The sequence below is a fragment of the Pholcus phalangioides genome, unplaced genomic scaffold, assembly GCF_987345545.1.
Source record: "Pholcus phalangioides strain wild (caught in Gottingen) unplaced genomic scaffold, Ppha-v1.0 ptg000007l_1, whole genome shotgun sequence".
Lineage (NCBI taxonomy): Eukaryota > Metazoa > Arthropoda > Arachnida > Araneae > Pholcidae > Pholcus > Pholcus phalangioides.
In genome coordinates this window covers 8,366,392-8,391,610 of record NW_028301600.1, presented here as the reverse complement: position 1 = coordinate 8,391,610, position 25,219 = coordinate 8,366,392, and the positions used below count along the sequence as shown (strand labels likewise).

Sequence of the window (25,219 nt, the reverse complement as noted above, 5' to 3'; positions counted from 1 at the left end):
CCAAAATTTGCATTTAAAAAATTTTTTTAATGCAAATATAGAACATATTTTTCTCTTTGAAAACTTTTTTTAAACTTATAATTTTAGACACATTGAACATTCTCACTGATTCATGTTACGAGGTTGAAACTTGGCAAGTATAGTAGGTGTCCGAAGATGATGTCGCTCTCCTCTATCGCTACAAAGGTTTTGATGGTTGATGCGAAGATAAATCCAGTGTAGCATTTTTCAAGTGGCACATTCTGCCCGAAATTCCTTGGTCATTCTATGGTAGGAATTAAAAAATTTAAATAAAACTAAAAATAATAATAAATTAAAGTTCAGTTCGTAAGACAAAGAATGTCATACTTATTTTTCAAACGATGCCTTTGATGAAACAACTTGGTCAGCCAACTCTCTGATCCAACATCATCTGGCTGTGAAGAGATCCAATGGCAGATTTGTCTCATGGATGAGTTCAAGTTGGATAAACATAAAAAAATAAGAGAACCAAAAACAGTTCTTTCTGGTTACGAGTTACATTCAGATGAGAGGGAAATTCCAGACAACACCCAGCTTTATAGGCTTGATTACAGTTCCACTATCTCATTTGCATTCTCCAACAGTCAGAACAAACAAGACCTATCTAATGGCAACAGTTTTACATCTCATACGGTCAAAGCCATTCCGGCATGAACATCACAGTCAAGACCATTCCGACATACTACAACAAACAATGTCTGAAATAACAATTTTTTACACCAGGAAAAGAAATACAACTGGCCTTGCAGGGAACTAAAACCCACATCTTCTCACTTGCTGGGGAGCGCTGTAGACCACTAGACTACAAAGCCAATGAATCCTCTTTCCTTAGAGCTCTGGTGCATTGAATGGGACCATACAGGGACAGCCAGACCTAACTCAGGGCAAAGCTCATAATTTCTGACATTGCCACCAGATGGCAACTTTTCCACTCACTTTAGCAGAGATATGTCACTCTCCACTATTACTATAGAGGTTTTGACAGCTGGTTGATGCGAAAATAAATCCAAGAAAGAAATTCAACCGCCTTACATTGAACTGAACATTCAGCCCACACAAGCTCTAAGGAAAGTGGATTCGTTGCCTTTGTAGTCTAGTGGTCTAGAGCAGTGGTTCTCAACCGGGGGCCATATGGCCCCCTAGTGGTACTGGGATATTTCAGGGGGACCACAGAAGAAAATGGAGAAAGGGGCCATGACAGATGGTTTGGAGGGCTGCAGAGAGCTGAGGAGAAAAATTAAGGTGTGAAGAAATAAAGCTTTCAAGTTAGTGACTATACACTTACAGAATCCAACAAAACCACCCATAAAACCAGGACCGTCTTAGGGCATATACCCACCCGGGCCGCACCACCTACATTTTGCAGCAGGTTCCTTAGGATCAAGGCCGAAACTAGATGCTTGGTCACCCAGGGCAAGTGCACATTTTGATGCCGCTTGTAATGTTAAAGAACAGGTTTCACAATGCAATTTGTGCTCTCTCGGGTCTAGTGCCCGGGACATGAGACCTGCCTACTCCCCCCTAGTTACTGCCCTGCTTAGGATGGGGTTTTTTGAAGGTCCCCCCCCCCCTCGGCTACATTTTTCACAGACCCCTCCTCTACAGTTAGTACAATAAATGTTGAATATAAGTAGGAAATATGTAGGCTGTTTATTTCCAGCTAAGTATGGTACTACCATAGCATCACTTTACCTAAGGCGCCCATGATGTTGAGATGGCCCTGAATAGAACTCAGAGTAGCAGCGAGCTCAATAAATTCTAGGCCAGTGGTCTGGAGGCCAATCTTATTTGCAAAATTTTCGTTCAGTATAAATTCACTGAAAAAATTCAATACGTATAAAGGTTCTTGCTTCTAGATGAGGGTCGTAAACTCTGGGTAAGAAGGGGGCCATGAGAAAAAAATATGGTTCAAAGGGGGGCCACAGGCAAAAAAAGGTTAAGAAACACTGGTCTAGAGCACTCATCCAGCAAGTAGGAAGATGTGGGTTCCATTCCCTTGAGGTCAGTTGAATTTCCTTTCCTGGATTTATTGCATCAATCAACTGTTTAAACCTTTATAGTAATAGCAGGGAGTGGCATTATCTTCGGATAAGTCACTGTCTGGTGGCAGTGTCAGAAATTATGAGCTTTGACCTGAGTTAGGTCTGGCTGTCCATGTACAGCTCCGTTTAGCACACACGAGCTCTAAGGAAAGAGGATTCATTAACTTTGTAGTCGGCCCAGTTTCTCATTCATTTTTGTGAGTCGAATGCTCGGTCAAGCACGACCAATGGAAAATTAATGAGGAAAAATGAAACGACTAATCACTCATTGCCCGGTATGAATGATATCATAGCCCGGCGGTTAAGAAACACTGGTCTGAGACGCTCACCTGGCAAGTAAGAGGACATGGATTTGATTCCCCACAAGTCCAGTTGAATTTCCTTTCCTGGATTTATCATCGCATCAACCAGCTGTCTAAACCTTCATAGTATGTGTATAACATCTGCACCACATTGACATCAGAAAATCTTTTTTTCTTTCCTGGAAAATATATTTTGTGTACCTTCCCCCCTTCTCTTATCTTGAAATAAATTTCACCATTTGTTAAAGTTCTATGGCAAACCTTCATGTGCCATGCTGAGCATCATAGTGTGCCACTAGAGAGACCTTCTGCCTGGGTATCAATTGGGAGAACCTTTCAGCTAGAGATCAATGTGAAAGAGACTTTCTTAAGTTGGTGCTCAATAATTGTTTGTATCGGCATGTATCAGAAGCCACTAAGCGTACTGCTATTTTGGATTTAGTTCTTACCAGTTCCGAGGATCTTGTTGAACATGTTTCGGTGGGGTCGAGTTTTCTTCCAGTGATCATCGTGTCGTCAGTTTACACTGTAACTTTTCTTCGGGTACGGTTGATAACAAGACTGGTTCCTTGTTTTCGGAGAACTAACTTTGACATTTTGTGAAAGAGGTTAGCAGAAGTTTTCAAAGACCGGTTGGAATCGGTCTGGATGGTAAGTCATTGGGGAGAATTTAATACAAAGTTGTCTTCTGTTTTGCACGAGGTCATACCCTTTGTTCGAAAAACGTGTGTTTGTACATCATACCTTGTGGGGTTCATGGATAGCGTGCGTAACCTTTATCTTGAAAAGAAGAGAGCATTCAGAGAGTGTAAAAGTGGACAAGGGGACCTGTCATTGTTTACTAATAAAAGAAGGCCTTTAAAGAAAGTGATAAGGGATAGTATACAAGAAGTTGAATCTAGGCTGGCAGATAACATTGGCTCTGACCCAAAATCATTTTATAGACACGTCAATAATGGATGTCGGGACAATTGGCCCACTCTCGATAGGAGGATCTAGGTCAGGGTTTTCCAACGTGAAAGCTCATGCAGAACCCTTGATGATTATGAGACTATTATGCAGTGTAACAAAAATTACGCTTAACAAAATTTGAAAATTTCAATGTACAGGATGTCCCAAAAGTCCACATTCACTCTTCGGAACAAGGATCTTCACTTGTAGTAGATAAAAGTGTCAAAAAAATATATTTGCAAGTTACACATAGTGTGACAATAATTTAAATCGTGAATTCGTTATTTTAACATGTGTGAGCTGCAGGGGTGGCTCGAGCTTACCTGCCACCCCTAAAGACAACCCTGGTGGGAGGCTGGCAGAGCTTCAGTCAAGGGGACCTCTAGATAAACCAGTTTTTTTTTTTTTTTTCAATTAATTTATTTTAACATTCCTAAAGCTGCCAGATAGCAGGTAATTTAATCCTTAAAACAGCACTTAATTTAGAGAGCCATCGTCACTTATCATGTAAAGAGAATGCATAACAAGGTTATTTTTATTAAGAAATTTATTTAAAAGGTGTTTCTGGTACTCCAGAGACGGGATAAGTAAGAGGCCAAATTTTTCCTTCACTTCCGGACCATTCCGGAAAAAATACTGGGTGAGGGAACCAAAATGCATACTTTTTTTTTCATAGAATACTGGTGCGATTCTTGGACCATGCAACACATTGCGGCTGCACGGGGTGCCACGTCCATGATGAATGCGTGAAAAAAATTTCATTGGTCAAAGAAAATGGTTTCCGTCCATTCTGGAGAGATGCTAAATCCGAGTTGAAAGAACAAAAAATTTTTTTGTTAGGAATTGTTGTGATAAATTATGAGGAAGGGGCGTGACCCACACGGGTAGAACTGACAGGGCTCCATTCCGGGGGCCCAGGACTCTATCCATACTATCTTTTTTTCATGCTATAAACTAACTGTAGAAGGGTCCCCAATTTAAAATCTGGCTTGGAGCTCGCTAAAGATTCCAGCCTAGGAACCCTGACGCAGGATGTAGGGGCTCTGGGAAGAATAGATATAAAACACAAAAATCTGAGATCCGAAATTGAGATTTTTGTCTCAAGAGTCCCCTGATAGCTTACATTCTTGTTTCTGGTATTATCGTCGTAGGAAATGTCCATTTATTCCAAGTTGTCTCAACATCTCCATTGTTGTGGTATGACTCAAAAGCCTGATGTCATATGTGAATTTTCACTGAAAATTTTGAAGATGCTGGCACCCTGTACAACCTTGCGACCTTGCTTAAGACGCCCCTGGTGAGCTGTCTTTTCCTTATTCAGAAAAGCGATAATCTGACATCATGAAGCTTAGTTGTGATCTTAAAAGGAAGAGAGACGGGTGGGGGGGGGCGCAAAGTATGCAAAGAAACTATTCAAAAGTTCAACATCCTTGGAGGAAGACCCTCATAAAATCTGTATGTAGAGATTTTGAGTTTTGGGAATACCAATTCCCAGAAAGTCTTCTTGACTCTGTTGTTGTATGGAGGACTTGTGTGTGAGAATACGAAGAAAAAATGGAACTAACAGGAATATTGTTTGTCTCCTGCCAGCCAAATTATCCCAAATTTTTTAGAGTACACGTCCTCAACAATTGCTGCAGGCAAAACAGTAACAAAAAAAATTTTGAAGCTATCAGGGTTCCGGTATTGTTAGGATTCCATCATTTTTTATTCCGCTGAACCCCAAAAATGCTCTCACTGAACCCTAGGGTTCGGCAGAACACCAGTTGGAAAACCCTGGTCTAGGTTAGACAGCAATGTAGGTATGTGAAGTGCTTTCAATGACTTTTTCATGTTGGTTAATGGCAATAATGATATTCAATATACGGGTGTTCCATGGGGTAATAGAATCCTCAACAATATTCAAGTGGAAGACGTGGAGGTCCTAAATCTTCCAAAAAATGTATGTGCAAGTAAAGTACCAAGACCAGATGATATCTATCCCAGGGTCCTCAGGAAATGTACTGATTAATTGTTGGGGCCTGTCACACAGATATACAGGAGTAGTGTTGCTGAGGGTATTGTCCCAAGGGGTTCAAAACTTACTAATGTTCGAAGGTAGTAGAGAAGCTGTGTCCAATTATCATCCCATGAGTTTGACGAGATCCCTCTCAAAAGTTTGGAAATCATTATCAAAAGGCAGTTTGCAAAGTGGATAGACGAGAATAATGTATTGTCAGATAATCAGTATGGGTTCAGGAAGGGAAAGTCATGTGTGACTAACCTACTTTGCTTCAAAACATGGTAAACTCTTGAAGCGTTTACACAAGATTAGGATTGGGGGCAACTTGCTGAATCGGATAGAATCATGGTTAAGAGATAGGTCACAACGAGTTATGGTGAACAGATAATTCTCTGGTTGAACAGGCATCACAAGTGGAATTTCTCAAGGAAGTGTTCTTGGCCCCATACTTTTTTCTCTTTTCATCGATAAACTTGATCTGGGTATCGATGGGATTGCTAGCAAATTCGCAGATGACGTGAAGGTAATGGGGGTAGTTGGGAATCAAAGCAATGGGGAGTTGCTCCAGACCAGTGTTTCTCAAAGTGGGCAATATTGCCCCCCAGGGGGCGATGGGACTATTCAAGGGGGGCGATACTAGCTACAGACACGATTGGGGGGGGGGCTACAAATGAGCATAAGGGGGCGATGGGAGGACGAGAGGAAAAAATAAGTTTTCGAAAACTGGAATCCTTTTCCGAAGAAAGCCTTCGTAAATATCCGTGCCTATGGGCGAAAAAAAAAACTAATGATTTTGCTAATGACTATTCATTATTGGAGCTATCGTCCCCTAAAAAAGTGCAGCTGGTATCTGTGTTCTGGTTTCAGGGCCCCGAGACGATTCTCGTTATTATTTTTTTTTCACCTTATAAATTCAATACAGATTGTGGCCCACCAAAGAGCCTAGCTTCGGGACCCTGCGGCAAGGTGGGGGCATGATTTTAGCATCCCTGTTCATTCACCTACGGCTATGGCTTTTTTACATTCTGGTTTTGTTTTTTTTTATAAAAGAACTGCTTGGGAACAGACACAAACATCAATGGTCAACAGCTCGTCACGACACCACTAGGAACCCAGACGCTCACTTTGAGGAACTGCCGTAATAGAAAATTTTTGTAATGTATTCGTTCAAGTTCCTGAATTACTTAAACCCAAAGATAACGTGTGTGGAAGTACCAAATTATGAATTACAGATGAGCAGTCTTGAATTTTCGTGCAAAACAGTCACATACCTAAAGTGTTTGTTACACAATGGATGGCAGGGCCGTCTGCGCCATGGGCCCCTGGGCCAAGTGGTTTTTCTGAGGCCCTACCACGTAAGTTATAGAAAATTTCAACCAAATCTCACTTTTGTGAGGCCCGGGTAGGCCCATGCGTTAAGACAGCACTGAAGGATGGACCTCCATTTCATGGTTCAAACATGCATATCAGCTTCAGCCACCTCGTTGGACAATTTGCCTCTTGGGGCCTTTGTGTTTCTATTTGTAATTTCCATGGTGTCTGAAAAGAAATGAATGTTATGCGGAAGAGATGTTTGTTGAATCCACGCCGTAAGTACAATAATTTATTTTTTTTCATTAAAATTTTGATGTTACTAAATCCTCTTATATTGGCCGATTTTCATGACTTATGTAAAACACTTGGGCAGTACTATCTATCAGAGGCGCCGACATGAAAAAAATATTGGAGGGGACAGGGCATCGGAAGTGTTTCGAACCTGTGGGTGCCCGTCTTGAGATTCATGTAGGAAATTTCGATTTTTGAATCAATTCTGTGGGTGCTCGGACCCATTCTACAAACTTCCGTAGGTGCTCAAGCACCCACAGCACCCCTGGCTCCGACGCCACTGGGAGGGGGGAAGGCATAAAGTTGCTTGTCGTCCCGTATACACGAGACAAGCGTGTACTCAGGACAGAGAGAACATGCATTGCATTTTAGTTTTAGAAATTAATTGTGGGGGGGGGGGGCTCAGTACCCCTTAAAATTTTTATTGGGGGAGGGGGCACAAAGGGCCTCAGCTCCTAGGTTTCGGTGCCTATACTATCTATTAATGCTTATCAAGAGCGCTATCCGTAACCGCACTGATTATGACAATAAGGATAAAAGGGAAATTTTATTACTATCTTCGCAAACAAGCATCGTTTCTCGTTCAAATATTGCGAAGAATATGGGGGGGGGGATACACGCTCCTTCAGCATCGGATGATAGAAATTTCTTCTCGCAATGGTGTCGGTTTAGTAGAAAATTTATTAAAATTTATTTTTTTTACTTGAATTTTTTTTATGGTGACTTATGTAGTGTTTTTCCTTGAAAGAAAACGATGCATTGTCATACGACCTTTCAAGAGTGATTTTACTCAATTCGAAATCGACTCATTCTTAAGTATAGTATTATATTAATAGTATGATGGAATTACCTTTTTAGCAATGTAGAACGCAAATCACCATCGATATTCGTTAAAAATACAGGGAAATAAACACCATTGAATTTCCAGGTATTTTTAGTGAACATCGTTGGTTTTTTGCGCTCTATATTGATAGTATTACTTAAGGATATATAATTATATTATCAGTCATATCCCTCTGAAAGTATTTTTTATTGTGTTTTTACGTTTAATTAAAAGCGTGGTTTCATCCGAATTTTTTTTCTTTTAATATGTTTGAGCTGAAAGGGTTGAAATTCATTGCAATCTAACGAGCTTTCAGAAATATTCATAAAACAATGGTAAATATTTAGAATGATTGTCTTTCAGAATTATATGTAGAAGAAACCAAAGAGGGAGAGAGTCAATTGTAGTCCCCCGATGCTTGTCAGTTTTAATCAAGAAAAAAGTGAGAAACCTGCACTTGGAATAATGTAAAATTACATTTTCTTAAAATATGGACCTATATAATATCGCAGTAACTCTGGCGATTTGCAAAATAAATGGCAGCTAGCCTTAGTCCGACTTAGACACGAAGAGGTCCTGGGCAAGGCAGGAATTAGGGCCTCTGTGACTTGAGTCCAAATATTTTGTTTACCCAGCGAATATAATGCCGGTAAAATGTTTTGTATAGGAAATTATCTAAATAAAATATCAGATGTCTTCTTTTTTTATTCGTTCATTATCTTCCTTGGTGAGAAACTTCATTTTCTCCTAAGGAACCGTTCACACCCGAAATAACATGACAGAAAAAATAAGGTAATACAACAAAAAATACTCGCGTTCGTTTCAGAATTTACTTGTTTAACAAACCAAAAACACCAACTAATGTCGCACGAGCTCCCAAGATCGGGATCGGTGTGGTGGTCGAGTGGTTATAGTGACGGACTCGCGATGCGAGGATCCGGGTTCGAACCCCACAGTGGTGGTCGGCTGAAGTTGGTTTTCTGTGGTTCCCAACTTCAAGGCACAAATGCAAGCCGATCTCCCCATTAAAAAGTCTCGCCACAGAGAGCAACAGTCCTACAACGATAAATCATTCAATCATAACACTTCACTCATAGTTAGAAAAACTGGGGGCAAATGGCAGCACTACACATAACAAGCATTACAGAGAAACAAAAAACTTCACGTCAGGTTTCACTACATGTACACGCCCGCATGTACCGATTTGTTGGGGGTTCCGTGCGGGCGGGATGCATGTGTGGTGTAGCAGTAGTAGGTAGGGCCTCTAAAAAATGGCTCTGGGATCCATGATGTTCTTAAGTCAGCTACCTCGTTGGGCAATCTGCCTGTTGTGCCGTTGTATTTGTATTAATTTCAAAAATGAATTTATTTTAACGATTAAATTTTGAAACGCGCGCGGTAGCCCAGGTCGATAAGATACTCGCCTAAAGTACCAAAGGATGTTTAGAGGTGTTGCGAGTTCGATACCCGGTTCATCCTTGTCAGAAAAACTTCCCTGACACAGGGGGACAACAAAAAACGGCGACTTGACGGCAGCAAAAAAATTACTACCGCAGGGAGTCCTTCATCGAGAGGTTGGTGCTCTAACCCCTCGATGAGTATAAAAAATAAGCCTGCCGTTCGGAATTGGCGATAAATTGTATGTCCCGGTCTAGTTAGCCCTCGTGTGCAGAAAATGACCGTGGTGCGACGAAAATGATCAAATTTTAAAACTTCGAAGGGGAAAAGTCAAAGCAGTAGATTGCCAGGTAAATTTGGTTGCCAACCCATGCTTCAGAGAGTGTGAACACGATTGCGTATTTAGTGCGTTACAACAACGCTAATTCTTATTGGATAGCCATGTGCACATATTTCTAAGATAGTCACTATAAAATCGAAACCGCCAAGTAGTTTGCATCAATTCCATTTTAAATAAATATATATATAATTTCTAATTAAGCTGTGTTGCAAGTGGCTTTTTTCGAACTTGAATAATAAGGATTGGCTGAATTTTATCATTAATGAAGTTTTATGCATTCACTGGAACTTATCATCAAAACCTTATTTTAGAACCTTACTAGTAGAACACTCAACTCCCACATGCGTTGGTGCGAATAATTTTGTATAAAATAAAATTTCTGGATACGCGATTTCATAGGAGTACGTAACACATGTTAAATGTAGTTTAAATTGTTTCAGGAATGTGTAAGGTGCAGTTGACAATGGGGAGAGAAAGATTAAAATAATATATTTTTTTTTTATGTAACCTCTCTGATCATCACGTATTCCCAAGAGATCCTTACAATCATGAAATAAATAATCTGTACTGAATGAAAAAAATAACTTTCTTTTCAATCTCCAACAATATCAATTATCACATTTACAAGAAAAATTGGCAGAAATAGCATTAAAAGACGGTGTGACGTTCAAATTTGAAGATGGCTATTAATTTTTCTTTCTGTAAAAGCAAATGCCGTGCCTGGAATTTATGGGGATATACAGAGGAATCTCCCGTAATGGACACTCTCTGTTTTTAGCGGACACCTCCAGTTATCAAACACTTTTTGAATTATGTCAACGGGACTCCGGACTCCCGTTGAGACTGATTATTTTACTATCCATTAACGGACACTCCTCGTTAGCGGCGAAAATTTTCGGTCCCGTGAGTCAGTGCCGTCTTAACGCATGGGCTCCTGAAGAAAAGAAGGGGCTCAGAAAAACGAGAAGTAATTGAATTTTTTGAGAAGTTCCCAGGTAGGCCTCAGAAAAATCACTTGACGGGGGGTCCATGATGCTCTTAAGACGGCCCTACCATGAGTGTCCGTTATTGAGAGGTTCTAATGTAGCTGAACATTTTTCATGTGCGAGATGTTTCAATGCACTCACAAATCTTTCGACATAAATCAAAATCACCTACAGATATTCAATTGTGAGGATTTGAGAACACTGCATAGTAAAACCAAGCGACAATCATCACTTAGAAAACATCTATTAATAATAAAATTATTTTTATTAAAACTAAGTAACAATTGTAGTTTTGCGCATTAATGGATATTTTTTGTGTGATGTGAATATTACTTTGACCACAATAAATGCAACTAAATGCATATGTTTTGTGTTATATGCATATGTTTATAATTTTATAATTCACAAATTTTTTTTTTTTTTTTTTTTTTTTTTTTTTTTTTTTTTTTTGCAATGAAGTTTACTGTAATTTTCTTAATTGTAATTATTTTAGAATTTCTAACCCTTTTTATACTAGAAATGTTTCAGGAAAACATTTATGCGAAAAAATCGAAAATTCGCCACTGCATCTTTCAACTTTTTAATATGTGGGTTTTTAACATCTCTTCCAGGGGGGCGATGAGAAATTTTGTTTCTGAAAAGGGGACGATGGGCTGAATAAGTTTGGGAAACACTGCTCCAGACCAACCTAAACAGGATTGGAGCATGACGTTTAGCATTGAAAAGTGCATGGTCGCTCTTTTTGGTTCAAACAACCCACATTTCTCTTATGAGTTGAATGGTATCACTATCCCGGATGTAACTAGGTTCACTGATTTGGGAATTCTTATTGACAAGTGGCCTAGGTTTTCTGAATATTGTTCAGCGATGGTCAAAAACGTATAAAATGCTTGGTTTTATTTTCAATAAGGTCTCTTCACATTCTCCTAAATTCATTCTTCTGCTTTTCCAAGACAGTTTGTCCTGGACTGGAGTATGCTGTAAGATTTTAGAGACCATACCCACAGAGGGACATAGACTGGGTTGGAGAGGTGCAGAGAAGAACTATGTGTGCCCTTATTGGCAGACAGGACTTGAGTTATGAAGAGAGACTTCATTTTTTTGAATATATTTGCATTAAATGAACGCAGATGTCAGGGAAATATGATCAAAGTGTTCAAAATTTTCAATGGGAGGGATAGGATCCAGCTACAAGGGGACACCAGTATCAATTGGTAAGGGGCATTCTAGGTTATGGTGTCACAGGGAGTTTTTCTCTAATATGGTTGTTAATAAATGGAATAGCTTACCCCCGGAGGTAGTAAATTGTAACACAATTGACACGTTTAAAAAGAAATACGATAAACATGTTGGGGTAAGTCGAGAAGTGATCCATACTTAGAATAAGACAACCATAAGTAAGTATTATTTATGAGCATTGTATAATATTTTATCATGTATATTGTTTGTAATTGCATTTTTAATTGGGTTGCTGTATTTTTTAAACATGACATCCACATATTTGTTATGGGTATCTTTTTCTCAGCCACCTCGTTGGGCATTTTGCCTGTTGTGGCGTTGTATTTGTATTCATTTGTATTTTGGCTACCCCTAGATAGCCCCATTTCTTTCTGCATGTGTTAAAAGCTAACATTTATTGCCCTGTTTGATATTTTGTTGCATTTAAATTTTATTTGGTTAGTATTGATTTACAATTATTCTTGATGATATCTAAAAGTTAAAAGAATAAAAACGTTTGTTTCAGGGCTACAAAGGTATCACATGCTTCATTGTAGACAGGGACACACCAGGTTTGACTATTGGAAAAGATGAAGATAAACTAGGTTTGAAGGCTTCTAGCACGTGCCCTGTGCATTTCGAAAATGTTGAAGTGAGTATCTGTTAATTATGCAACTTGGCATTGATGCTCAAATCAAGATTACAAAAATTATCAAGAATTTTTTTTAATTATATCTAATTAGATTATATTATATTTATATTGTTATTCCATTAAAATATATTTAAATGTATTATAATATGGGATATAAGATTGGTTTTTTTTCCTTTTGCTAAAGTTAAACTGTAACAGTTTTCTCCTTTATAACAGTCAAGTTTCCAATCCTTTAATTGCTTCTGCAAACATTGCAACTGGTGGTGGTTATCATCTACAAATTTAAGAATTTTAATTTTTTTTCTTTTGAACTTGAAGCTTTTCTTTTTAACTTGGTTTGAGACATTTTGACATGAACTGTGTTCGGCATCTAACACTTTTACTGCTTCGTTTTCGGAAATTCCAAAGGTCATGAAAGCGTCGTATTGGCTATTCTGTGAAAAATTAAATTCCAAGAAATACAGTTGGGAAATCTGAATTTTCCTTATCTGAAAAAGTCACTTTTAAATGCTACTTGATGCTGGCATCGAAAAATCTGTTGGGTTGTTTATTTTTTGTGTCTATGTCAGTCTTTTGTGGCTTAATTTTGTATAAATGGATTCAGAAGTGGATGAGAAATGCTGTTTATTCCTTTGTTATATGCAGTCGTCTATAACACTAATATGAGAAGATTCACTTTTTGGAATCAATCCAATGAAGCAAATTTGAATAACACCACAAAGAGGAAAAAAAGTAACCGCTCTTCTGAGAACTTTTTTCTAGTTCTTATCTGTTAGTCTCCCTATTTTGAGACATAACTTGGATCAACCTCATGTATTTGGACAGTGGTAAGGGCAATTATGCTCTGCGCACTATTTTTGAACAAAATTAGAGAAAAGAAAAAACATGCTCCAATTATTATTGTCTAATCCTTGAAAAAAAAGAAAAATGTACTTTCTAAGTTGATTATATGTGGGAAAAAATAATTATTACAAATAACCATAAAAAAAGCCCCACCTCTCGTTTTCACACAATGGTTTATCGCTAGCACATGTAACGTATCTGTATACCCCTGGTGGAAAAAGTCCTAATTTAGTTATTTTTATATAAAAGAGAACTGTGTGTGTGTGTATTTACCGCTTTTGTACTCCTCTGGATCAGTCTGATTGATTGCGGCTGATCAGGCCAGTTTAGAATTACGAATTGTCTATAATGCAATGTTTTATGTAAATTAGATTGTTAACCTTGAAGCTGATTGGCTTGTTTAGATACGTAGGGAATTTCCCTGTAAATACCAGTTGTGAGCTGTTACCATGGCATTTCGCATTGTACCACAACTACTTCAACTTACACTATCTCGCTTAGGTAGTTTTATGTTATCGTTCTCAACTTAGGTCTTTAGACTAACATCTAAAATCATGTTGTGAGCTAAGTAACTGACCCTTTAGTTCCCATCTGGTCCGGATGAAATGTTTTTAAATGAAATTCTATTTCTAAAGAAAAATCTAATAAGAGTCTTGCAGTTCGAGACCGATGAATGGCTGCTGTTCCTGGGTAAATTCTAAGTGATGAAACCCAGAGAGGTTTCATGGTATACTACCGATTTACTGCTAGTAGTGATGTCCAGTTCCTCTCTGCCTTCCAACGTCTGTGTGGCTAGAACATCGTGTTATTCTTCGATTATTTGTAAACCTATTGAATTCTGACTGCCATTAACCTGACTTGAGCTCCAGGACTCTGTTCTTTGGTTCGTTCTTTCAATATGATTGGACTTGTGCTGTGTTTGTAACCAGAACACAGGGCTTCTGGGGTCTCTAGAAGAGATGATACTCAGCTGAGCATGGACTTCCATGGGTGAAGTAAGGCATCCTGAAAAAACTTTTGTGACTAACAGAGAGCTGAGCTACTTGATTGAAGAGACTTACTGGTATATGGTACTGGGACTTGCATTATACATGCTCTTATTTTTATCATACTTCCTATCATTCCCATCTTATTGTAGCAAAAGAATAATGTAGCAATAAACTCAAACATTCATGAATACACATTCATACACAGATATTTATGTCTTCTAGTTGTTGTGAGTTATGCTATATTTTTCTTCCTGTAAAGTAAAAATATCTCAAAATTCAATGTTTCCAGTATCTAGTAACTCTAGCATCTGAATCATGTACAATTTAATTTTTGTAATTAATGTAATAGAAGAATAGAACTGAAGCTATTTATCTAAGTAAATTACTTGTATATTGATGATATAACTTTTTTCACTTTTATATTTCTGTTTAGGTCCCAGAAGAAAATATTTTGGGTCAATTTGGTCATGGTTACAAATATGCTATTGGCTTACTCAATGAGGGACGCATAGGTATTGCTGCTCAGGTGGTTACATTTTGAGATGAAACTACATAACATACATATTCTATGTTTCAGGAAGATTTTGTAGAAAGTAATTTATTTTAAACAAAATTAGCTTTTTCCCGTTTTGTTACAAATGTTGTTCTTTGAATTTTTGTTATTATTCTGCATACCTTTTAAGTACAGTAGAACTTGGTTAATTCGAGTTTTGGATAATTCAAACTTATACTAACTCTCCTTCAGTTTTCTATCTAATCTAAAGTTAAAATTTCTTTTTATTTCAAACTTTTTTCCGAATGTTTTGGATGATTCAAAGCTAGAGGGAAAAAAATCATGATTTATATAAGCATATTTAGTTTGGAAAAGTTCTGCAAGAAAAGAAGCTCCAAAGACTCATAAAAGTTTGAAAATTCTGTTTTTCCTCTACTCTTTTTGTAACATCTGCTGTTACATAAATCAGGTTGACTTCCAGAGAATTGGTGCAGTGATGCAAAATGAGAAACAGACAAATAAAACAGAGTTTCCATGAATAACTAATTATTCTATAATAACAATGAGTTTATTCATTCAAATTTAACAAAGTTGTATAACCTATTGAAAACTAACAAAAAAACAAAATTATTTTAACAATCATACCACATCAAGTCCAGATGTTGCAACATCAGCATACACAGAATATCCCATTACAGGTGCAGATTGGTAGAAAGCACACACATACAGACACACATAAGTGACATTAGTGGAGCGGATCAACCTCTAAGTGTGGAGATCACGCTACAGCAACGTAACTAGGAGAGCGTCTGGAAGAAATCACCAGCTTCTGTAGAAGATCAGGATGAAAGACAGCAACAAGGATTGGCAACAGTGATGATGAAAGTCCAGCCCAGTCAGTATTGTGCCACTGCACAAATTAATCAACAAGGATTAGTCATCTGGCACCACAAATGGATGGCTTTTATATAAATCAAAACTAAGAAAAAGCCATTTAAAGTTTCTTCTCTTCAGTTTGGTAGTTGGTTCAAGTGCACACAGATGCCATCACAGCCTATGTGTCACTTGGTTCTATTTAGATAAAAATCCCACCTGTTTCAATAGTTCAGATCGGTAAATCTCCAAAATGTTAAAAATGGCACTTGGTTCCTTTTATATAAAAGCCATCCAAATGATTGCTCCGGTCGGGCAAATAAGAAACTCCCCATGAAGCTGTTGGTGAACTACATTGTTTGGAATGACTGACTTTTTTGAATGAAAGGACACAATAAGATACTGGAAGTTTTACATTTATCTTGATCTAAGCAGATTACAGTTCATTTAATACAGTACTGATGGGAAGTGCTTGGCAAAAGTTCTACAGAGAGAACAATAATATAAGCAAGTTGCTTTTCAAATTTGCTCAATTGGGTTTGTCTGTATAATTGGGGGACCATAAGATTACTTGAAAATCTTGGCCATGCTCTTTCTACAATTTTAATATATTTCAGAGTCACATGGGGTATGTGATATTTCTGTTCTGGAGGTTCCCATATGCGTCAGGAAAGACAAGTAACATATATTGATATTCATAATCTGCAACAATGAATTCATAATAATTGTTTGAAAGTGGCTTCTAGAAGTACTGGTGAACCTAGACAGTGCCACATTTCTCAGACAATAATACTGCAGCTTAGGTTTTTTCATAGCTGGCGTTCAATGAAATATATGCAACTTCCGGACTGTTGGCCCATGGTCCGGGACATTTACATTTTGATGTTTAGCCCATTTGTGGGGCAAATATCTTCAGGAGTTTAATAACACATAGATCTCTGCAACAAATGAAAAAAGCTTAAGTGAGCCAAATTGTTTTTCATGTACATGACCAGGGTTTGATCCAATGGCCAAAGAGTTGAATCAGATGCTTTAGGTAGATATATCAAGCTCTGATTGGCAGCCTGTTGATATGTCTGATGGCGATTAGTTGAGATCATTGCTTCTCTACCCCTCATCTTGGCCACATCTCAGCTTTCTGCTCCATTGAAGTAATGAGATGGATGAGAAGTAATGAGTAGGATTCACTTTTATTTTCTCCTTTTGATTTATGTTGTTGCTTAACGATTTTGATCGTTTCTTAATGAAATCTGGCACGGTAGTGCACTTCTAATAAGATGACTTTTCTCATTTTGAAATGTGTCCAGTTTTCAACATGTGATCTGAAATGGCTAAATTTTCATGCTTCTTCACACAACACCATCTCTGATGGTCTTTGATTCTCATTGCAGTGCTTCTTTTCATTGTTCCCATGTACGATTTTCCACATAGGCATGGAATACGGGGAGTTTTTGACCAAATGTAGCAGCAGTGTTATGTCCTTAGTGGGTTTGAAGATGGGCCTGTATGTGTGTGTGCGTGTGCATGCTATCGCTGAATTAGTGAATCTCTTGATTCAATTAGTGATGTTATGGGCATACAGCAAATAATCTCTGGCATGAGGATTCCGGTTTTTCTTCATTTATATTGTTTTGCATATGTGGTTTTATGATTCTCTGTACCTCTTTTTTACAAAAGATTGACTGAAGAAAAAAAGAGTTGTCTTACATTTGATTATATATATATTTTTTTGTTCTTCATAAATTTTTTCTTCAATTTAGATGGTTGGCATTGCTAGAGGTTGCTTTGATCATGCTGTAAATTATACATTCGAACGTAAACAGTTTGGAAAAGCCATATTTGAATTCCAGGTAACAAAGCAGAGTAAAAAAACTAACTACAGAGTAGAAAAAAACAAAATTGATTTTTTTATAACATGTAAAATTGTAATCTATTCTGTAATTGATTATATTATAATGTATGATTATATTGATATTGTAATATTATAATAATTGATTAATCGACAGGGCCACAACTAGAGGGGATTAGGCAGGTGTGGTGCCCCGGTACCATACCAGAAGGGGCATTTTCATCATTTAACCTCAACATTACAAGGGGACACCAAAATGCTAACTTGTCTTGGCTGACCAAGTATCTAGTTGCAGCCTTGTTAATCAATCTACAGCAGTAGTTCTCAACCGGGGGCCATATAGCCCCTAGTGGTACTGGGATACTTCAAGGGGGCCACGGTTTGGAGGGCTACAGAGAACTGAGAAGAAAAATTAACGTGTGAAGAAATATAAAGCTTTTATATTAATTACTATACACTTACAGAATCAAACAAAACCACCCATAAAGCCATGCCCTAAGATGGCCGAAGTAGGGCATGGACCCACGCGGGCTTCACCGCCTACATTGTAGCAGGATCCCTGGGATGGGGTTTTCTGCAGGCCCCCGGCTACATTTTTCACAGACCCCCCTCTATATTAAATTTATAGTGTGAAAAAAAATATATGATGAAAACCATATCAGGCCCCAGGCTGCAGCTCTGTCAGTCCCACTTTTGTGAGGGGTCATGCCGGGGGGGGGGGGGGGGTCTCATGTCCATAAGTGACCCCACCTTATAATATTTTGTATAGCGCAATAAATTTTGAAAATAAGTAGGAAATATGTAGGCTGTTTATTTCCAGCTAAGTATGGGACTACCATAGCATCATTTTGCCTAGGGCGCCCATGATGTTGAGACAGCCCTGAATAGAACTCGCGCTAGCGGGGAGCTCAATAAATTCTAAGCCAGTCGTCTGGAGGCCAATCTTATTTGCTAAATTTTCGCTCAGTATAAATTAGCTGAAAAAATCAATTCAATACGTATAAAGAATCTTGCTCCTAGATGAGGGTCGAAAACTCTGGGTAACATAGGGGAGCCACGGGAAAGAAAATATGGTTCAAAGGGGCCACGGGCAAAAAAGGGTTAAGAAACACTGATCTACAGCACTATTTTGGCATCCTAAAATTTAGGCTTGCAGTGCTAAGGTAGAACACAAGACCAATTCAGTGTACCATCAACCCCCCAAATAGTTATTTATTCTCACCCACAATCAACTAGACCCTATATGCTCAACCCATGACATGAAGGCCAAATGTGGCCCTCAGAGTCATCTAATGTGTCCCATGATCACAAAACTAATTTTGTAAGAATGAACTAAGCAGCACATATCTACAGATCACTTAATACAAATACAACGCCACAACAGGTAAAATGCCTAACGAGGTGGCTGAGAAAAAGATGCCCATAAAAATATGGATGTCATATATTTCAAAAATATAGCAATCCAATTAAAAATGCAATTAACAAAAATTGTAAACAATATATACACATGATAAAATATCATACAATGCCCATAAAGAATACTTATGGTTGTTAAACCCTTAATAAAGGTATTCTTCAGCTCTAACATATTTTTAAATAAAAATGAATTTCTTGTAAGTTTTTATTTTGAAGAATCTTTTGCGACCCCCCCCCCCCCCCAGTTTATTGGGGGTCGTGACCCACGGTTTGGGCACCACTGGGAATAGACTACGACTTTAGGAAAAAAGGCTTTGAGTGTACGGGTTGGATCCCCATTGAGTTACGACAATATACATGATAAAATATTATACAATGCCCATAAAGAATACTTATGGTTGTCTTATAAGTGACCTATCGCAGAACCTACCTTTCTTTCAAACTGAATACAACCCAGGTCTATCGCCATGGGCAATTTCCTACCTAGTGAGTTGTGCCAAAAGTGTAAGTGTGTGTGCCTAACAGTCTGAGTGCATATCTAGTGCTGTCTGATTTTTCAGTGCTGCCATCTATATTTCCAAAGTGGCGTGAGTGAATTGGTATGATTGAATATTTGTACTGTTAGTAGGTCTGTTGCAAGACTTTTTAATGGGGAAATCAGCTTGCATTTGTGCCTCAAAGTTCAGAATCACAGAAAACCAACTTTAGCCGACCACCACTGTGACGATGGTGGGGCTCAAACTTGGGTCCCCAGGATGCAAGTCTGTCATGTCTATGGCCACTCGACCACCGCAACGGCTATAAACCATGGCAGAACCATAGATCAATATCGTGTAGAGTACAATATTCCAATTCTCATATGGAAGTTAAATTTTTCCTAAAAAAGTGTAAGCATTAAGCTTACAAATATGTTTTCATATTTTTTTCACTGTGTTACATATGCATGGGTGGCTCTTATTCCATGGAATACAGTGATTAAATTGTATTTCAACTATTCAATAATTGGTTCCGAGCATCTGACTAGCATGTTCTATGAAATGTTTGTTTCTTTATTTAAGAAAGCAGTAATTACATGAAAGGCAGTAGGTATATGTTGATGGGCGTACTCTTATGTTATGCTACAAATATATTTTTAAATTTTTTCCCCATTGCAACATACACATGCAGCGCTTATGGAATGAATTATTGTTTAAAACATTGTACTAAATATTTTATTTTATTTTTAATGTTTTTGATGATGTATCAAAACTATGTGACTTTTTTTGTATAGCTACTGCAGTAAAGCCTCAAGCTATCAGTGCTACTTCTCATTAATTGATTCTAAAAAAGTGGGTACAGTAAAATGGCATACAAAATGCTTTGCGCATCACTCAGGGCCGAAACTAGGGAGGGGTAAAAGGCAGTTCTTCAGGGGACAGCAAATTTAGCGAGGAACAAAAATATCCTGTAAAAAATCATTGAATTTTACAGTGAAAGGGGAGCGAAAAATTACATTTGTCCCCTTCCCCCAAAAAAAATCCTTGTTGCAACACTGGCATCACTACAAACTTCAGCTTGTCTCAAGAACTTTACATTTTAGGTAAGTAGAGTGTGAAGGTAGGTGATTTAGAAGACATCAGAAACCTATTTATACAAAGTATTTACAGCAATCTATGAAATTTTTTAAATTGGAAGAAAGTATGGTACTTTTAGATCACAGATAGTGATTCCAATTTAGGTCCAGGCCACATTAGCCTGAATAATATGGACCCTGCTGTATTTTTTTTTTATTTTAATACATATATTCCCCTGCATTGACATTCATTCAAATAATGCATTCAGCTTTAGTTTGCATGAATTGTTTAACTGAAAATCTGTTGGTATTTTTTTTTTAGTTTCTTCATCATAGTCTTTTTTTTTTTTTTTTTGTTAAGTCATAGTTCTCATTGTGCAAGTAAAGACTAGTTGAAATTTTAAATGCAGGAAACTTTTCCACTGCTCTTTTCTTTCAAACTAATTGATGTAAACAGTAACAGAATTTAGTGGCCTCATAATTAATTAGTTGTATCAGTTACATTCCATAAAAAAATTAGTTGTTCAGGAATATCACTAGACTTCCTTAAAAACCATTGTTGAAAATGAGGCATAAATTCTTAAAATTCTTGTCTTTTTTTTGTAAGTGATTTATTCAAATTTTTTATTACTCAAAACATTCTAATCAGGTTTTTTCCAATCTCCCACCAGTGCTCCATTCTCACACTGGCATATGACTATTCCTTTCCTCCTATCAGCTCTTGAAAAATAATTTTCAAAGCATCTAATTTTTAATTATCCACACTTTATTGATAGCCTTTCCAGTCAAGTTTTTTCACAACCAAACCACCTTGTCATTTATGTTTCTCATGTGACCAGTGATTTGAAGTTGGAACAACAAACTTTTTCTGTGTTTGCTTCTGTCTGCTGAAAAGATTTACAACAGGAGTTTTTTTTTGTAATTACACTTTGTCCTTAAAAGGTTGAATGCAGTAATTATTTTTTTATAATTCAAAATAATCATGTCCAACAGGGATGAGAATTGTTTGTCACTGTGAGATATGAGAATCAATTTTCTTTTAAATACATAATAAAATAACTGAATGAAATAAAAGTCATTAAGTTGAGTTCATTCTATTTGTGTACAGTCTCTAAAAATAAAAAAAATTGATCCAAAACTTGCGAACACAGCAATAAGTTGCAAAAAAACATAATTTTACATCTTTAATATTTAATATCAAAATAAATATTGCATTCAAAAATATGGAGTTTTTGCAAATGAAATTTCAAAGCATGTTCTTTATTTAGTTTATTTGAAATTTTAGTACACAGGGTAGTAATGCAAAAAGTTACTTTTATTCTATTTTATTACTCAACTCAGAAAGTTTGACATTTTTGAGTAACCGTATGTCATTTAAAAAAATTTTGTAATTAAAAGTATGTGTGTGTTTTTAAAGTCAATGGTTGCAGAGGTATCTGCTGGGCAAACAATTTGGGACAACCTGTATAGATTACCATACTGTAACATTATTCTAAGAAATAAAAAATTAAAAAATAAATGTTTTTCTTTCTTGAAGGGAATGCAGCATCAGATAGCCCATATTGCCACACAAATTGAAGCTGCGCGGCTTCTAACTTACAATGCTGCTCGTCTGAAAGAAAATGGTTTGCCCTTTATCAAGCAAGCAGCTATGGCAAAATATTTTTCATCTGAAGTAATTTTATTTTTTATGTTTATCAATTTTTTGTATTTCACTGGATGATTTATTTAATATTTTGTGAAATTTGCTTTAAAAATTATGATTCTGTAGTTACCAAAATTTATTTCAATGAACAGATTTCTTTTAAATGTAGGAAATTTTTTGAAGTAAGTTTATTCTTTTTCTTCTTACCAACATTGGAATATCACACTTAATCATAATTAGTTGAACTTTTTCATACGCTAATTTATCCAAGAGCAATAATATTAGGCTTCTCGTTTGTTTCATCTTTTTATAGTGTCTTAGTTTAACTGCTATATTGTACTTTCTATAAAAACTATGGGGTCACAACTTGGTTGCACATTGGCACAGAGAAGTGGGTTAACTCTATGCTCACCTTGTACTATGTATATATTTCTTAGAATTGTGGTGTCAAAGTTTGTTGGGAACATTGCATTTTTGCTTGTGTAATGTTGCTTAACTACATATGATATTTTGTTTTGTTTTTTTACATTCCATAAAAACAAGCTACTTTGGTCCATTTTTTTTTTTTTCAATTTCTTTCAAATTCACTTTCCAATAAACCCAATATTTATACTACTTCTAAGTTCTGGTAACCTTTTTATGTCGATAGGCGTTTTTATATTATGTATATGTAAATAAAAAACAGATTTTTTTTAAATTAAAAATGAAAACATTTTGGGCAGTTACCCTTGTATGTAGGCAAATTTGACTCATTTCACTTTTTCCTATCTTAAAGCATTAAATGAGCTGGGGTAGTTCTTGAACCGGGGCTCGTAATAAAACTTCAATTTTTGAAAGAAAACTTGTATTGCTCATAAAAATAGCAATATTTATATTCTTTTGACATTTTCACTTCACAATCTTATGTCTTAAAAATTGGCAAAAAAACCTCTTTTAACAAGGCTTTAGAGTTAATTATTAGGAACCCATAATCAAACACATTTTGTCCTCTGGGAATTTCCTCCTGCAAAATATTTTGTTGATAACCTAGGACTTTTGTGTAGACTAAAATGTGGTTGAGTGTCTGTCAATAAACAAGATGTCTTTATGGGAATGGTTCTCTGGAGTCTTAGTGAGAGAGATAAGTTTTTTATTTTGTCACAAAAAAGATATCTATTGAATCTCCTTGAGATTAGAGCCTGCTCATAATGTGTAAAAGATACAATTTTTGTTTATGTTATAAAAAAGAGAAATCTTTCATTGTTATAAATAAATGATCCATTGAGAGAAAAATTAATATCTGGTGAATTCCTTTTATTGTCTGCAGATTTTTTGTCTGCTGGATATCTATTGAATCTGGGGATGCAACAAACCATGTTGTTGCAACAATGATTATGCAACGACTATGCAACAAACCATGTTGCATAGTCGACCATTCATGAACTACTCGATGCACTCAGTCACCTTGCTTAGCACTACTACTTACCAAAAACTACAAAAACCAGTTCAAGAAATTTTTTTGTATAATTAGAGTATGTTGTATTATTTTATCATTTTGGACCAAAAAAGGGTTCCGGGGGCCAAAGTAGTCTGTTTACGGTATGAGTGATCAAAATATTCTGCTCATAATTACATTTGGAAAATTTGGGTGAAGGTGATATCTATATATTACCTTGACTACACTTAGTAAATTGGCTGATTTAAATTCTGACTACCTTTTTTTTTAAGCTGACCAGATAAGAAATGCATATATACAGTGAAACCTGTATGAAACAACATCAAGGCAACAAAATTTTCCATTTTAGACAGGTATTTCCATTTTGTAAAAGTGCAAATCAAAGCACTAATCATCAATGGAACTACCTTTTGATTCCATTCAAAACTGATTTTGGTCTTATACAGTATCTATCTTAAAGATTTCACTGCATAACATTGGATTCACTGATTGTTCATTAAAATGATGTGTATTTTATATATCAATTTTATAACTGAAAAATTAACCAAAAAATTCTTATTTCTAATTATTTCCAAAGAATATTATATATTCATTCTCATATACATGAATCATTAGATTTTCATTTGTTAACCTCATGTTGTTAAATTTTAACAATATTTATGAATCTATCGTACATAATTGAAAACTTAAAATTAGTTTTTTGTTAGAAATGTGTGTGCAATGTATATCTAACAATATTTTAAAGAACTAAAGTAAATGACATGTAATTTTCTAGTGCATGTATAATTTATGCATTATATAGGTTGCAAGCTTAACTGCTTCACGATGCATTGAATGGATGGGTGGTGTTGGATTTACTAGAAACTATCCAGTAGAAAAGTTTTATAGAGATGTGAAAATTGGTAAGTTCTTTGATTTATCAAGATGATAATTGAGTAAGTACAAATTGAATAAGTTTTGATTATAAAAGTAAGTTTTTGATTGGAATGTTTTAACATAATTTAAATGTCTGAAGAATTAGTTGTTTCATTGCATAGTTGCAACATCTAAATTTTGTAACTGTATTTTTCATCAGCGTGCATTTTTTCACAGTTAAGTTATATTCATTATTTATTTCCAATGACTTTTTCTGTTTTCAGTTTTGTTAATTTATTTTTGTGATATTCTTACTGTAGACTTTATTTTGTATTGTCCTGTAGGTGCCATATATGAAGGTTCTTCAAATATTCAGTTAAATACTATTGCAAAGGTACTCTCATCTGAAATGCAGGGTTGAATTGATGATTTATTGTTTTATCTGAGTATACATCATTTGTACGCAGGCAATGTATTTCAGTAAATTTTCTATATCACATTGTATTTGTTGTTCTTTTTTAGATGAACATTTCAGAATAAGTCAAGCAAAAAGCTCTACGGGCATAAGAAAATGGGGCTTAAAGAAAGTTGTCACTGTGACTTTTCAAATTCAAATGTCTCATTTAAATTGCAATACCAGTGGAGGTTTCATGGGGGTGGGGGTAATCTGTGTAATTATAAAATAGCCTCCCTTGGGATTACAAATGCCTGTCTGAAAAAAGTACAGTATTTCATCTTTTTCTGAATCAGTGGTTCAGGCGGGAAGCTATTTTTTAGGTTTTGTTTAATTTGTGAGCCAGATCAAGTAATTTATCAAATTCATATATTTTCATATTCAAGGTTGTGGTAGTTAATGTAGTGTAACAAACACACAAACTGCCAAATAGCCTACCACCTGAACCACACCAACCACCATTAATTCAAAAAAG

At 36.4% G+C, this 25,219-nt stretch overlaps 1 protein-coding gene across 1 annotated transcript in view; it reads left to right on the top strand.

Annotated features, from left to right (window-relative positions):
- LOC149084888 (short/branched chain specific acyl-CoA dehydrogenase, mitochondrial) overlaps window positions 1-24,789 on the top strand; it is a 59,107-nt gene extending 34,318 nt beyond the window's left edge. The window contains exons 6-11 of the mRNA XM_089232623.1: window positions 12,215-12,340; window positions 14,606-14,698; window positions 17,299-17,388; window positions 21,893-22,030; window positions 24,238-24,337; window positions 24,635-24,789. Coding sequence (XP_089088749.1) covers window positions 12,215-12,340; window positions 14,606-14,698; window positions 17,299-17,388; window positions 21,893-22,030; window positions 24,238-24,337; window positions 24,635-24,711 — 624 coding nt within the window. The 3' untranslated portion in view covers window positions 24,712-24,789. The remainder of the gene's footprint in view (window positions 1-12,214; window positions 12,341-14,605; window positions 14,699-17,298; window positions 17,389-21,892; window positions 22,031-24,237; window positions 24,338-24,634) is intronic.
- Window positions 24,790-25,219: the final 430 nt, after the last annotated feature.